Source organism: Papio anubis, chromosome 19, assembly GCF_008728515.1.
Source record: "Papio anubis isolate 15944 chromosome 19, Panubis1.0, whole genome shotgun sequence".
In the NCBI taxonomy this organism is placed as follows: domain Eukaryota; kingdom Metazoa; phylum Chordata; class Mammalia; order Primates; family Cercopithecidae; genus Papio; species Papio anubis.
In genome coordinates, this window is record NC_044994.1 from 59316088 (window position 1) to 59333345 (window position 17258).

Below are 17258 nucleotides of genomic sequence, written 5' to 3' on the forward strand. Positions count from 1 at the left end.
CATGGAGACAAGGTAAATGTCTTTAGACAAAATATTGATATGAATGAATCTGAAAATTATCGATGTTATACTTTACCTCCAAAAAAGACATTTAATATCCGTCAAGATAATGGCACTCATTGATTTGAAAAATGGTAACTATTTGCACCACCTAGCCAAGGCAAATTACCCTGATGTCAGCTCATTTATTATATTAATATTTTGCAAATTGCTGAAAATTCTCTCCTTCTCTTCCCCACCCCAGCCACTTACACATTAAGAACAAAACCAAACATTTTGTTTACCCACATAGGTATTTGAGTAAATGTTTGGATTCCTCCAGAGTAGAGTGTGACTACCATCGCATTTTAATTTTATATGATTAATTTATTATCTATCCAAAGAAGACAGATATAAGACATCTTTTTACCTGTCATTTTCTCTAGCTGTTTGAGCATGTGGGAAATTAGACAAGAATCATCTTCATAAATTAAAAATACATATAAAATATTAAATATTCTGTTAATGATTTTAATTAAAAATATGTGAAGATGATATTTTGGATGTATTATACGAAATAAATATTATTAAAATGAACATAATCTGGGTGTTTTTTATATTTTTAAATGTGGCTACAGGAAAATTTACAATTCTACCATTTATTTGGAAGCATTGCATTACATAACCTTATATTTTCAAATAATTTTTCTTCTTTTCAGTGACTTTTTTTTACATGTACTTTATATAATGTACGAAATTCAGCTTTAGAACTCCAAGAAATAATAGTGTAAGAGAAGGCATTGATTTCTCATTACTGTTTTAAATTATATTACCCTATCAGTTTCAATATTACATAAAGTTTTGATTATCTATCAAGGACTATAAAATTTTATCATTATTATACGTATTATGTGTGCCTTTTGAAGTCATATTTATTACCTGGAATTTAGGTTTATTATTCTTATTATTTATTTATTTATTTTTGAGACGGAGTTTCACTCTTGTCACTCAGGCTTGAGTGCAATGGTGTAATCTCGGCTCACTACAACCTCTTCCTCCCAGGTTCAGGAGATTCTCCTGCCTCAGCCTCCTGAGTAGCTGGGATTACAGGTGCCCACCACTACGCCCAACTAATTTTTGTATTTTCAGTAGAGATGGTGTTTCACCATGTTGGCCAGGCTGGTCTCGAACTTCTGAACTCGGGTGATCCTCCTGCCTAGGCCTCCCAAAGTGCTGGGATTACAGGCGTGAGCCACTGTGTCCCACCTACGTTTAATTTTATCTAAGGGTTTCTTAGTATCAAATGAAAAGTTTGTGTATATAATTTTTATGTGTATCATTTAGTTCCTTTGACTTGATACGTAAAATATTTATAGATTTCAAAGCATTATTAACTTTCTATATTTTTAGGAAAGTTTAAATAACATGAAAATTAATTGAAACTCAATTATACAAATATCTTGACCAAAAATATTCCTTAGAAGCTTCTCTGTGACATATTCTCAGTAATATTAAGAATCATTGTTTTAATCCTCTTTTCTTTTTTCCTTACATTATTTCATTTTCTTTAATTCCAGTGTAATGACTTTTTAAAAAAAAACCCTGCATTTTGAAATGATTATAGATTCACAAGAAAATGTAAAACTTGTGCATGGAGTCTCTCAAACCCTTCATTCAGCGAAACCAATGTTTACATCTTATGTACCTGTAGTACATTATTAATATCACACGCATATGATGACAAAACAAAAAAATCAACCTCTATACTACGTTTATATTGGAGTTCTTAACTTTTGTGTTTTACTCTGTTAATTTGACTTCCTTAAACATCTGATGAACAACATTATTAACCTGCTCCACCCTCATCTCCAACAGACATTGACAATGTTGTTTCTGTACAATATCAAGTGTACACAGACACTGTATAGCTCATTCAAATCTCTTTAGAAGAGAATGAACCCCATGTTAAGAACTTGTAATGTATGACATGACCCTTAACTGTCACTGTTAATATTGACAAAACTACTTTAACATAGTCCTCTTTTACTTACTTTCTTATTTGTTTTTTATCTTTACAAAATCCTTAGAAGATAGAGATTATAGAGCAGAAGTTGTATTATTATTTTTGAAATGAGATTAGTATTCAGCATGGTTAGGATATTATCATCTAATCGGGGAAGTGTGGATCAGTGATAGAGATCTTCAGCTATTGCGCTGTGTAATCTTTTCGTTATTTTAGCTTGCTGTTTTTGATGTTTCATTCTCACATAAGGGGAAACATATTTGAATTAAACCTCATGGCTTCCTATACATGTGATTTTTAGACAGTAATCAAGAATACCAATCAGCCCATACGATGCCAGGAACTTAACACTAGAAAACAAACGTTTATTCAATCCTCTCTAAAGAATCACTTTGCTGGCCGGGCTTGGTGACTCACGCCTGTAATCCCAGCACTTCAGGAGGCCGAGGCGGGCGGATCACGAGGTCAGGAGATCGAGACCATCCTGGCTAACACGTGAAACCCCGTCTCTACTAAAAATACAAAAAATTAGCCAGGCGAGGTGGCGGCGCCTGTAGTCCCAGCTACTCGGGAGGCTGAGGTAGGAGAATGGCGGGAACCCGGGAGGCGGAGCTTGCAGTGAGCCGAGATCACTCTACTGCACTCCCGCCTGGGCGACAGCGAAACTCCGTCTCAAAAAATAAAAAGACCACTTTCCCTTTCAAAAACATGGGAACAAAACCTAACAAAGAAACAAAAACCCAAAATTTAAAGAATACAGAAAAAGAAAAACACTTATTTTGCTATCTTGCTCATTTTTCTCAAAGGGTAAAAGAGGCAAATCCATCAAATTCAAAAAGATGCACTCAGCTATCATTGGAAAGCTGTGTACTGTGTATTGCTTAAGAGTAAATGAGGGCCAGGTGCAGTGACTCACTCCCAGCACTTTGGGAGGCCGAGGCAGGAGGATCACAAGGTCAGGAGATTGAGACCATCCTGGCTAACATGGTGAAAACCCATCTCTACTAAAACTATGAAAAATTAGCTGGGTGTGGTGGGCGCCTGTAATCTCAGCTACTCGGGAGGGTGAGGCAGGAGAATCACTTGAACTTGGGAGGCAGAGGTTGCAGTGAGTGGGAATCACACTATTGTACTCCAGCCTAGGCAACACAGCCAGACTCTGTCTCAAACAATAAACAAAAGACAAACAAACAAACAAAAACGTGAGAAATGTGGTAGACAGTTCCAATCGAAAGAAAAATAGAGCAGCCTCAGTTATTAAACACCTATCTTTTTTAAACTCTGGCCATCCTGGGGCCAAGAATGACAAGTAGCTGGAAGAAAATAACGTTTTTTGTTTTGTTTTGTTTTGTTTTCTGATGCTGTAGCACAGCTAAGCAATCTCCAAAATATACAAATAAATCCATCATGTAAAAGTTATCAATTATTTTTGTAGATAAACAATTTTTTTCAAAAGAGTAAAGATAATATTGTATATAGTACAACATAATTTTAAGATCTACATATCTTCATTGAAACACATTTGGAGAATTTCATATTGTTTTAAAATTCTACGTTTTACTCATTCTACTAATTAAAAAAAATGTAGACACGGGATTTCATTGTGTGGCCCAGGCTGATCTTGAACTCCTGCACTTGAGTGCTCCTCTGGCTTCAGCCTCCCAAAGTGCTGAGATGACAGGTGTCAGCCATCACGCCCTGCCTGCCTTTATTTTTAATTAAAATGTATTAGTCTGCCAAAATGTTACAGAGTTTATGTAGTTATTTGTTCTGTTTTGTTTTTGTTTGTTTGTTTTGTTGTTTTGAGATGGAGTCTCGCTCTGTCGCCCAGGCTGGAATGCAGTGGTGTGATCTCGGCTAGCTGCAAGCTCCACCTCCTGGATTCACACCATTCTCCTATCTCAGCCTCCTGAGTAACTGGAGCTACAGGCGCCTGTCACCACGCCCGGCTATTTTTTTGTATTTTTAGTACAGATGGGATTTCACCATATTAGTCAGAATGGTCTCGATCTGCTGACCTCGTGATCCGCCTGCCTTGGGCTCCCAGAATGCTGGGATTACAGGCGTGAGGCACCGCGCTCGGCCGTTTTGAGATAGAGTTTCACTCTCATTACCTAGGCTGGAGTGCAACGGCGTGATGTCGGCTTACTGCCACCTCCACTTCCCAGGTTCAAGTGATTCTCCTGCCTCAGCCTCCCAAGTAGCTGGGTTTACAAGCATGCACCACCATGCCTGGTTAATTTTGTATTTTTAGTAGAGACGGGGTTGCTCCATTTTGACCAGGTTGGATTCGAACCCCTGACCTCAGGTGATACACCTGCCTTGGCCTCCCGAAGTGTTGAGATAACAGGTGTGAGCCACTGTGTCTGGCCGGTTATTTGTAGTAGAAACGATTATTAATGTTTTACAAAACTTTCAAACTTTTTTTACAATTTGATTTTTTATCCTTTTTCTTTTAAATATACAATACATTTTATCATATATATACGTTTTCTTCTTTTTGGTATAGTTACTTTTTAATATGTTTCATATTAATTCAAACACATTTAAGCTTAAAGAGTTCTGTGCTATTCCTAAGATTTATGTATTTATTAGACATTTAAAATATTTTGGCCTTAAAAAGGGAAATCATTTAACAACTTTCTGTAGGGATATCTGGAAACTAGTGCTGAACTATATATAACGTTGTAGCAATTTGATAGAAAAAAATTACCTATAAATAGTTTTTAATAGTTACAATTAAAATAAACTCTCTGAAAAATTGTGATACCTTTTCCTAAAACATTCATTTATAAATATACAAATTAAAATAGCTGAAAAAATTAAAAATCACAAAAATCAAAATGAGATGAAGTTTTCTTTAATGCTGTCTTTATCATTATTAAAAATAAAAGAGAAAACGTAGGGATTAATTGGACAGGTTTTCCAATTTTATTTACTGACAATTCTATCTGTATTTTCTGCAATTCCTCACTAACGGATCACAGAATCTTGGGAAATGACTGATTCCATATCTAGGACAGGAAATGTGAAAGGCCTGGCTCCGTATCAGCCGCGGTCCAACAGAGAGACAAAACCACATGATCATTTGAAAGGAGGAATTCTAATAGACGTGTAAGCTGTAATATCAGAGCAACCATAAAGATGTAAGGAGAACTCTAAAGGGTATCCTGACGCTCTGAGAAAATATCAGAGGACAGACAAGCGTGGGCGGAAAGTCTTCTCCTAGGACCAGCTTCAGCCCTCCTTGGAGGAGGTGCAGCTGCAGCATACCCTATGGAAGACGTTCACAGGTTGCCTGGGTTCACATTCTAACCCACATTCTTCAGGAAAGAAGAAACCACCCTCCAGGATACCAGTGGGCTGGAGGATAAAAATGCAGGACTTGGCGCGTACTGCGTTGCCAGGTCTGGAGCACAGTGTGTTTACACTGGCGGCGGGGGGTGGGTCTCAAGGCAGTTGTCATGAGCCCAGGTTGCAGTTTCTGGTTGCCAGGTGCCTGCACATTTGGTATATTAGGGTCTGTATGTGTGTCTGGCGCAAAGCACCACACAAATCCCCACATGTCCAGAGAGCTGACCATGCAGCATGACAAAGGGAAAAGCAAAGACGCCACGCACTGGATCTAGGAAGAGAAGTCTTCTCCTGCAATGTTCATCCATCGCCCTCTACTGACAAGGCTCAACCTTGCATTCACTGTAAAGGAGAAAAGCTCTCCGGGGGTGGGGGCGGGGGCTTGGGGGGCGCAATTCCTGTGCACAGCGCAGGACCTTGTCAAGCAGGTACTGAGGCATGAATGTGCACCAAGAAGCAATAAATTGATCAGTGACAGAGCCCAGAACATACTGCTGTACTAGAAACCATGTAAGCAATCAAAGACTAATATGTTGTCTAAAGTACACGGAAACTGACATCAATGTGTCAGGATCTATTTTTCTAAACATTCTTTGCCCTTTTAATAATTCCTTTTGTGATGTAGATAGCTTGGTTTTTTTTTCTTTATTTTTCCTTTTTTCTAACTTGTGCGTGTGTGTGCACACATGCATGGGCACAGGTAAATATTTTTAAAAATAATTATCGTGCTGCTGCTTTGGGACTTTGAAGAAGCCTCATCCTTTTAAAAGAGTAGTGTGGACAAAGAATACAAAATTTCAGTTAGACAAGAAAAGTAAGTTTAAGAGATCAATTGTATATAGCTAATAACCATTGACTGTGGTTTAATAACAACATATCGTATACTTCAAAATTTCTGAGAGTAGATTTTAAGTGTTCTCTCCACAAAAAACAAGTGTGTGGGTAATGCATGTGTTAACTTGATTTAGTCATTTCACAATATATGTGTTTGTGTATATATATATAAACATCATCATGCACCATAAATATGTACTATTTGTATTTGTTAATTAAAATATATTTTAAAAAATAAAAATAAAGAGTACTCTAGGCAAGTGGAAACAGTGAACTTCGTTTTGGGTTTCTTAATAGAAACAAATCCATGCCGAATCTATCATCCTAAGCATATACTCTTCTTTTAGTTTCTGGTATAAAGAAGCTTTTTATTTCTTACCAACATTCTCTAAATTGCGTGTCCTTCATGTTTTAATCTGCCCCCAATTTATTTTTAGCAATTCCCTTTCAGAGATCTCAGGCTGAGATTATATCAAAGAAGATGCCCGGCATAGTCCCAGCTACTCTGGAGGCTGAGGCAGGAGAATGGCGTGAACCCGGGAGGCGGAGCTTGCAGTGAGCTGAGATCCGGCCACTGCACTCCAGCCTGGGCGATAGAGCGAGACTCCATCTCAAAAAAAAAAAAAAAAAAAAAAAAGGTGCCACGTTTCTCTTTACTATCATGTTCTCATTGTAAGGTGGAGAGCTGTCAAAGTGTTTTTCCATTTTGTTTGTCCCACCAAGTTCCCTGCTTGAAATCTAAGAAAGTATATACTGGTTCTGGATTTTCTCTTGGCTTAATCCAGAATTTACATTATTTAATTTATCTGACACATATATTTAACAATTTGTGTTCTAATAGTGTAGACATTTCCTTATTTTGCTGATTAACTGTTCCTTGTGTTTAAACATTTTCTCTATTTACTTCTAAATAGAATGCTCTTGTGAGTTTCCTTATCGGCACCACTTAATATTATTGTTAAGATTACAGTGAAACTAATCAAATAACTTTTACTACCCTTTGTCATAATTTTAAAAAACTACTTATACAGAGATATTGCATTAAAATAATTATGGTTCACATGCACACCATTTCAGTTACATGAGCTATGCTTTATTACCTTTGAAAGCATATTTTTAGAGATTGCTTCATTGGTTTTAGTATTCATACATTAATATTTCACTTCTAGAAAGGAGTAAGAGATTAACAGCACTTTAAAAAGTTTTAGTGGCACTTTGGGAGGCATATATTAATGTTAGGTGTTTGGTTTTAATTGTATTAACAACAACCTACCCAGTGAATTTCAAATCAGAAACCTGAACCCAAGTCAGTCTAACTCTATGACCAACATTGGAGGAAACACGACAGTCATGTGCTTGTGATAGCCATAATTCCTGGATTATTAAAACAAGGAATCTTAATATATGAGAAAGTATCTACTATAATGTTATATACGTTGACAGCACTCAAACCATGTGTCCACTGATTTCAATTCGTAAACTATCATGTGTACAGCAGGGTGAGAGGAAATTGTTGGCTTCTCCTTGGATTTAAGTGGAGGAACATGACAGGTAGCCATGTATCATTTTCTCAGATGCTTATAGGACGGAGACAGACTTCCAGAATTTGATAGTGACATCTGCATGTCCCAAAATAATTATTTCATGATGTGTGACCTTCCTCCTTAAGGAAAATTGTAAAATAGGGCTGACCAACGTCCCTTATTTTCAGTTTGAGGAATGCATATCCCAGGAAGGAGTTTGGGATCAGTCAAATTGACCTTCCTTTTATTTTTGCCCTTAAAATCGTAAATAGCATTCTTTCTGAATAGAGAAACAGAAAAACCTGTTTTTCACATTTTTAATTGTGCGCATAATCTAAAGAGAGCTAGTCTTTATGATTAGCATGGAATACGGGGTTAAAATCACTATCATTCTTGGAGACAGACATACATTTTAATTCTGTCTTACATATTGCTACATTATATGATGTTGACAAAGTTACCTAAGTTACCTAAACTTTTGAAGCATAGTATACATATATGTAAATTTATAAAATGTATTTTATTTATTTATTTTTATTTTTATTTTTTTTGAGACGGAGTCTCGCTCTGTCGCCCAGGCTGGAGTGCAGTGGCCGGATCTCAGCTCACTACAAGCTCCGCCTCCCGGGTTTACACCATTCTCCTGCCTCCGCCTCCCGAGTAGCTGGGACTACAGGCGCCTGCCACCTCGCCCAGCTAGTTTTTTTGTATTTTTTTAAAGTAGAGATGGGGTTTCACCGGGTTAGCCAGGATGGTCTCGATCTCCTAACCTCGTGATCCGCCCGTCTCGGCCTCCCAAAGTGCTGGGATTACAGGCTTGAGCCACCGCGCCCGGCCAAAATGTATTTTATTTCATAGCTTTTTCCATAAAGTTTTACACTTATACGTTAAGCAGGGCACAAGAAAACTCTATGCCATTACACCCGACAGATATTTCTTTTCCTCAGTAGAGTTTAAAACTGAGAATACTTTTACAATACATTGCAATAAACATTAGCATTTGAGTTTCCTTTCGATCAGTTCTACCTATTTGTAGATAATGGTATTGCATTTTTGTGGTTGTTATAGAGGTTGTTAAAGAATAAACAAATATTGATACATTATGAAAACTTAGTAACATGGTGGTTTTAAATGCCTTGAATATTGTCAAGATACTTGTCTTAAACATTTTCATGATTATATCATCATCCAAGGAGTTATTTCATCATTTCTCATAATTTTTTTCCACATCTACATTTAAAAGACATGTAATTTGAAAATTTGTGTAATGAAAGTTTGCGTGAAGATGACAATAATGGAATACATCTACACTATTTCATCATTCTTCTTTTTTAAAATTGTGTTGCTCAAAGTATTACATCAACTTTGGAATAGATACAAAAGAGGACTGGCACACCATCTTTTAGTTTCATTTCTATTTTCATTGAGTATATGTGTCCAGCAATATTTGAATAAGTGTTATAAAGATAACTTCAACATCAGGGATGTTTTCCAAGTATTAGTTTTATTACTGTATATATAAATATGTGTGTGTGTGTATATATATATAGGGGTGTGTTTCTGTGTGTGTGTATATATATGTATGTATGTATATGTGTATGGCAACTTAAAAATTGAATGAATTACAAATAAAAATTTTAAAATATCTATTATATATTGGTGCACTCACATATACATATATATAGAGAGAGAGTTTTTTAGTATAACAAATACTACTTACTAATTCTCTTTTGAACTATATCCATATGGTTAGTATTGTCATTTTTGCTTATTTTATCATATTTACAAAACATGTAAAATTGTTTTTCCAGGTTGCATGTAAAATATATTTTTCTGAAAGCATAGAATTGAATACTTTTCATATTATAATCACTGTATGTGCATACATATATAACTATGGATAAAATCACCAAGAGTCTCTGCTGTCATAAATCTAGTTATATATTGAGGAAAATACAAAAATGTTAAATAGAAACGGCCAGGAGTGGTGGCGCACGCCTGTAATCCTATCACTTTGGGAGGCCGAGGCAGGCGGATCACGAGATCAGAAGTTTGAGACCAGCCTGCCCAACATGGCAAAAACCCATCTCTACTAAAAATACGAAAAAAATTAGCCAGGTATGGTGGTGTTTGCCTGTAATCTCAGCTACTCGGGAGGCTGAGACAGGAGAATCGCTTGAACCTGGGACAGGGAGGTTGCAGTAAGCCAAGATCATGCCACGGCACTCGAACCTGGGTAACAAGAGTGAAGCTCCAGCTCAAAAAAAAAAAAAAAAAAAAAATATATATATATATAACAAAACTTTGTTCAGTTAACATACTTACCACATGGGACATTTACAGAAATAGGTGTATAGAAGATACAGTAAATTAAGCCTGTTTTTTTTAAAATTTAAAAACAGGCTATCTAATCAATGGATAATCTAAATACATTCATATGTACACTTCACATGTACATGAAATGAATGAAATAATTTACTATACTAGTACTCGAAATATGAAATATAATCATAAATATAAACCATAATTTTATTTATAATAATTCCAGAAATATGTTACATCTAATATGTAAATTTAATATACATTTATTAGAAAATTATAAAATTCATGTCAAAAATTATTTGTATTTTAAGAAAACTGGCATGCCACATTTAAAGTATCATTTATTAGATTTACATGTTATTATTTTAAAGTTGCTTGTTATATTGGTCAATGTGTCTAAGTAACCAGATGTGTTTGAAATTCTTGAGAATATTAGATACATCCAATTTCCAAATATATAATCTACTTATAGCACCAGGTTTGAAGAAAAATGTCTAAGCCGAATTTCTAGAGGAGCCATGGGTCCAAGTTCATGTTCATTCTGTTTTTGTGATCTCTTCTACCCTATACTGTATGTCCATACATTTCTAAAACAGTTCAATTTTAGTTCTAGGGAAAGTGCAACACAATGGAGAGCCTCTGAAGTTTTTATATCCACCTTTTACTGTCCCCAAATCCTTGGGTTCTAACCCATTAGAAATGAGTGCTTTAAATTTTTAAAGTCATTTGTATATTTTTTAACAATTTTATTACTGCTTTCAAAAACATTTTGGAAAATATTTATAGGCAAGATTTGATCATTATTTCCAGTGAAATCATATTCAAAAACACACATAGCTTAATGAAATTCACAATCATTTCAAGAAATACTGACAATTTTCACTATGTTGCAGTTTAATAATCAGTAAAAGTTAAGATGTACCTATCTCTCAAGATATGCCTATTCCTCAGCATAGTAGGAAATTGAAGATCAAATATAACTTTGGTTACTAACATTTATTGAAAGAGAAATATAATTTCTGCTTTTGTAAACTCCAAATGGTCCCTGACTAGCTTTGTTGATAAATTCAAAGCTACTTAGAATAACTGAGTTGATAGTGTCTGTATACCTATTTAGTATCATGAACACTAGACTGTAAAATTTTTGAACATTATTGGACATTTTTTAAAGAAAAACAGCCTGTGGTATTTAATAGTCTTCTATGTGCTCTAAGAAACCTCATAATTATGTTAGTTTATTATGTACTGGAGCTTAGAAGTACACAAATAACATTCTAATTTAAGTTTCACATTTTACAAATAAAACAGTGAGCAGCAGATAAGAAAGTGTGTGTAAGAAATAAATTGTGAAGTAAAGATAATGTATTTCAAAATGAGTATGTTCTCATAAATGTTTACATATCTAGTAATTTGTATAAAACTCAGTTTTACTTGTGTTGCTATACCTGGTGTAGTGATTAAATGCTATGAAAAAACATTTTGGCATATTTTCCCTCTATATGTTTATGCTTATATTTCATTTTACCTGTACCTGCATGATGAACAAAAAAAAAAAAGAAACTTAAATGTGACTATGTAACCTATAGAATTTTTTTCTTAATTGTTTGACAAAGTATAAATGAACTACTGAATAATAAATATACTATAAAAGTAAACTACTGAATCACTATCGTTAGCAGATTTTTAAAAACATTTGAGGAATTTGAAAGTAGAAAACTTGAAATTTGCATGTTTTTAAAAATTAAAATAAAATATTATACAAAGCTCACAACATAAAAGCATGTAATTAATATAAATAGAATAAAATTAATTTTTTGATGTTTTAAAATAAGATTAATGCATAACAAAAATTATATATTATAAAAATTAATTTATATATAGTTTGTATATGTAATATTATAGAATTACAATAATTATATAAATTATAATATATGAATATTAAAGATGTTAATGATATGTATTATATAACAATATTGTATAATATATGAAATAATTACATATTATGAAACAATGATATATAGTTTAGACTTTGTAATTTATAATGAGTCCTTACCTGACCAGAGCCTGCATTTTCACAAACATAACTCTCATAGTATTGAGAGAACTCAGGAGCATGATCATTGATATTAAGAACTTGCACATACACTGGGATCGAAGAGATCTGCTCTATATTGTCTGCAATTTGAATATATATAATAAAAAATCTAACATTTTAATATGTCTTTAGAAGATACATCATTAAAATTACATTAGAGGCTAAATGGTACATTTTTATTTTACTTGAAAAAAGCAATCTGAGGACAGGATATCTATATGATTCACCTATTTATCAGCAATAGATCCTAGAAAAAAATTCTGTGCTAATATATTCAAACCAAGCAATATTTATTGGGTGCATTGTACTCGCCATGGGCTGTAATAAGTGATGAGAAAAAGTAGTAAAAAGATAAAGTAAAATAAGGGTATATGGAGAGCTTGCAAGAGTCCAGGAACCATTTAAAGTTTTGTATTAACTCATTTAATCTTGATCAATAAATGGATTATTATCCTCCCCAATTTTACTGATAAAAAAGTTGATAAACCATTTAGTTTCAAAAATTACAGTTAAATTACTTGTGTAAGATTATAGCTGCAGTGCTATAACAAAAATAACAATCAATTCTGTGAACCACTGAAATTTAGAGTGTAGCTTTTAAAAACAAATAATTAGAATCTAAATATATTTTAAAGTAAAATCGTTATAAAAAAACTAAAGTTTTTATATAAACATTGAATTGAGAAGATTTTCTAAGTGAGCCAAAAAATCCAAAAAACGTAATGAGAAAAAATTGTGGTTAAAACATTTAAATCCTTCAATTTGATATTAAAAAAAGACATTTCAGAAAAAAGTATGAACTAGGAATTTACAGGAGAGAAAATTCAATTTATCTGATAGCAGACTTTCTCACTGCCATCACTATTAATATTTTAGACTGGATAATTCCTAGTTTTGGGGGATTCTCCTGTGCATTGTAGGATGCTTAGCGGCATCCATGACTTCTATTCCCCAAATGTCTGCAGTATCCCTTCTACCCCAGTGTGTCAATCCAGACTGTTCAGACATTGTCAATGTGCCCTGGTTGAAGCTGGCGGCAGAAGTGTTGAGCCAAATGGCCTGCAGTTGAGACACGTTGCACTATCATAATCTTCACACAGCCTCTCACCACAGGTAAAAAGAAGGATGGTTTAGCCCGTGCCATTTGTGTCATATGTGATAAAACAGCACCCAGTGATGACGAGGGCTGAAAAATAACAGTGTAAACTGACTCTAGCAATCGATAATGAAATTTAAACTACATATATCTGTGACCCAATCTGTTAAACTTAAGCTACAGTCTAAGGTATCAGTATTTGAGTGAACGATCCACTTAAATACATTCCAGAGTTATTTGCATCACATCCAAATTATATAAATGACTCAAATGTACAACAAAAAAGAATCGGGGAGAATAAATTACAGCTGAACTATGACATTATGTGGATTTATTAAAAATGTGTGAGTCTGACCAGGCATGGTGACTCACACCTCTAAATCCCAGCGCTTTGGAAGGCCAAGGCAGGAGGATAACTTGAACTCAGGAGTTCTAGAGCAGCCTGAGCAATATAATGAGACCTCGTCTCTAATAAAAATTCAAAATATTAGCTGAGTGTGGTAATGTACGTTGTAGTCTCAGCTACTTGGGAGGCTGAGGTGGGAGAATCGCGTGAGCAGGGGATTGTGGCAGCAGTGAACTGTGATCGGGCTACTGCACTCCAGCCTGGGCTACAGAGTGAAACCCTGTGCCAGATAAAAGAGTGAGTCAATGTAACACATTTTTATTGTGAGCTTAAAACTGGATGACTTGAGTTTGAATCTTGGTTCCCAATTTGAGAAAAATACTTAACCAGAATGCCTCAGTTGGCATTCTGAAAAATGGGCGTGATAGTAGTAACTGCCTTATAGGCTGTTAAGATTAAACATATACATAAAGCAACTACATAAATTACATGAAGCAATTACATAAATTGGTTAATATACATAAAGCAATTAAGACTACTTAGCACATAACTGAACAATGAATATTAAATAGGATTGTTTTGTTGTATCTACTAACCAGACATGTATTTTGTGTACTGAAAAAAGTAAGTTGCAGCTATTATATTGTGTAGTTTTATTGTTGTTAATCTTTCTCTCTCTCAGGCTGTCGTGCAGTGGCAGGATCTCAGCTCACTGCAACCTCTGCCTCCTAGGCTTAAGCGATTCTCCTGCCTCAGACTCCCTAGTAGCTGAAACTACAGGCACATGCCACCAGGACTGGTTAATTTTTGTATTTTTAGTAGAGACAGGGTTTTGCCATGTTGGCCACGGTGGTCGTGAACTCCTGACTTCAGGTTATCCACCCACCTTGGCCTCCTAAAGTGGTGGAATTATAGGCGTAAGTCATCACACAGGGCTTCTCTTTTTCTTTTTTTTTTTTTTTTTTTTTTTTTTGAGGCAGAGTCTCGCTCTGTCGCCCAGGCTGGAGTGCAGTGGCGCGATCTCGGCTCACTGCAAGCTCCGCCTCCAGGTTCCCTCCCGAGTAGCTGGGACTACAGGCGCCGCCACCACGCCCGGCTAATTTTTTGTATTTTTAGTAGAGACGGGGTTTCACTGTGTTAGCCAGGATGGTCTCGATCTCCTGACCTCGTGATCCGCCCGTCTCGGCCTCCCAAAGTGCTGGGATTACAGGCTTGAGCCACCGCGCCCGGCCAGGGCTTCTCTTTTTCTTAAAAAAAAAAAAAAAAAAGAAAGCTATGGGAAAGGTGGATATAATTAAAGGGTATAGGGGTGGGATTCTTTAGTTTGTCTTAGTGTTTTTATTGAAAATACAGGTACTATTTGTAATGATAATTTGAAAGAACAATACAAATTAAAAATTAGAGGCCTGGTTCTTGTTGAAAGCAAGAGAAAATCTTTTTTCTTTCCTTCCTTTTCTCAGAGCATTCATACACACACACACACACACACACACACAGAGCGAGAGAGAGAAAGAGAAAGAGGGGGGAAAAAAGCTTTGTATGTAAGTTTTTTCTTTGTCTTTTTGAAGTGTATGGAAATCTTTCAAAAGTTCAATAAGTTTCCTGGAAGCTTTAGGATCCAGGATTGTATTTCTCAAGTAATGGTGACCATCTCTTTGAAATGTAATCTTCAAGGAATATGGCATCCCTATATCCTAGTTTTTGTGCAAGGATAGGAGACCCATTTTAGCAACGACCTTGTTCTAAGTTGCAGAACTACCTCTTGTCATAAAGACATGAAAAGTTAAGTTGTCCTTTGGATAAAACCACTTAGCAAACACAGGCGGTCACTCCAACTACTCAGTGAAGATAGAATGAATTCTATGTGACAAATAGTGCTAAGTCCTCATACTTGAACGTCTGGATAACGTTTAACTTGAGAACATGTATATAATGGATTGTATCTGCTCGACTACTTAAAAAGGTGAGATTTCTTTCCATTTTGGCAATCTCTTAGATTTCCTATGATGCACATCACATTGCGTTTTAATGTTTTCCAGTAATAAAATGTTTATCTCTGTTCTACCTTTGAGGAGAGGTTTTCTGGCCCGAGATGAGATTTTGCTTGTATTTGTATTTTCCCAACAATAACAGTTACAATTAAGATAAAAATTGTAATTTTCAATTAATTAAAAATTAAAATTTCTAGGATCTATTACACACATACACACACACACATGGACTTTAAGAAATACAGCAACCATTAGTATTTATCATTTTGAGACTTTTCTCTACTGTGTGACATTTAGGATGAAAATAGATTAATGGAACATTTAAAAATGAAAAGATATTTCTAAAGATTTCAAGAAGAAATTAATCAGAAAATTAAGGTTCATATTTGTTATGGTTTTAGCACATACATCATCACAGAATATCTTTTTGCCTAAGTAATTAAATTGTATAACATAATTCAGTTGTGAATAAACTGACAGAAAATTAATAAGAAATTCATTTAATGTTTTTATCTTTGTGTTCCTAAACTTTGCTTGAAATTAAGTTCAAATTAAATCTTTGGTATTACTGTACAAAATGAATATAAAACTTCACAGCTTCACTTTAAAATAGTTTTATTCACTTAGCTGGCATACTGATAAATAGCATTGTGCTTAATTGGGGAAGCTTTCCAGAAAAGAGACTAAGCACAACAAACTTCATTTGCTGGGAAAAAAAAATGTTCAAATGGAACATCGCTTTCCTATAATCAGTATAATTGTTATGGTGAAGGCTTTTCAAGGGAGTTAGCAGATGCAGCCAGGTGATTTGTGAAACAGTTGTATGTAATGCCCTGTTTTCCACTGGTTAGGTGGTTTGTTTATATTGCTATTGAAGCTTAAATGGTCAAGCCTAATTATTTTTGGTTCAGTATTGATTTCATGGTAGTAAAAAAATGGCAGTTACACATATTTTCCCCAAATAGATCTAAAATGGGCTTAATGATGTAGAACTTTTAAAAATATTAGAGAAAGAAAAAAAACGAAAATTTGTTATCCAGTGTTATAAACTCTCGTTCCAACAAGTTTTTCCTTAAAATGAAAAAAAAAAAATTGTTCTCAGAAATAAGCGATGAATAAAAGCTGCATTTAAAATAAACATCTTTGTGTTTTCTGACATGAGAAGCCTTGACATTTCCTCTAGTGCAGCGGGCATTTATTCCATTGTAACATTTGCTTCCCTTTATGGTTTAGTTAAATGGAACCTTGAAAACCCAGATTCCAGCTCTCCTACAGTGTTTCCATAGAACTGTTCATTGTATCGCAAAAAACACGCAGAGATGCCTTCCACTCCACCATATCACCTGCCATCTGCCTAACAAAGTAAGGAAAACAGAAATATATGCTTCCCGCCTCAACAAAGAGTGAAGAAAGGAACCACGATCATTAAAATTCCATGTAAAATCAGCTATAAGAAAAGATGCATCTGAGAATATTTTCTGTTCACAATTTTAATACTTTACAATTTTAAACCTATTGATTAAGTAATGGAAATGACTTTGATATTTTATATTGTGTTATATTTATTTCTTTAAGCTTTAAACAATATAATTGCATGAATCACTGATTCATAATTTTAAGGACAATATCTAAGTGGTAAATCAGAATAATTTACAAACCGAAAACGAAACCATCTGCCTAAATAAACAAGCAGAA

General features: G+C 34.7%; 1 protein-coding gene across 2 annotated transcripts in view; it reads right to left on the reverse strand.

Moving 5' to 3' along the window:
• Positions 1-17258, reverse strand: part of CDH19 (cadherin 19) — a 103688-nt gene that overhangs the window by 16475 nt on the left and 69955 nt on the right. For both annotated transcript variants that reach the window (XM_003914465.5, XM_021930209.1), the window contains exon 9: positions 12089-12210. In XM_003914465.5, coding sequence (XP_003914514.1) covers positions 12089-12210 — 122 coding nt within the window. The remainder of the gene's footprint in view (positions 1-12088; positions 12211-17258) is intronic.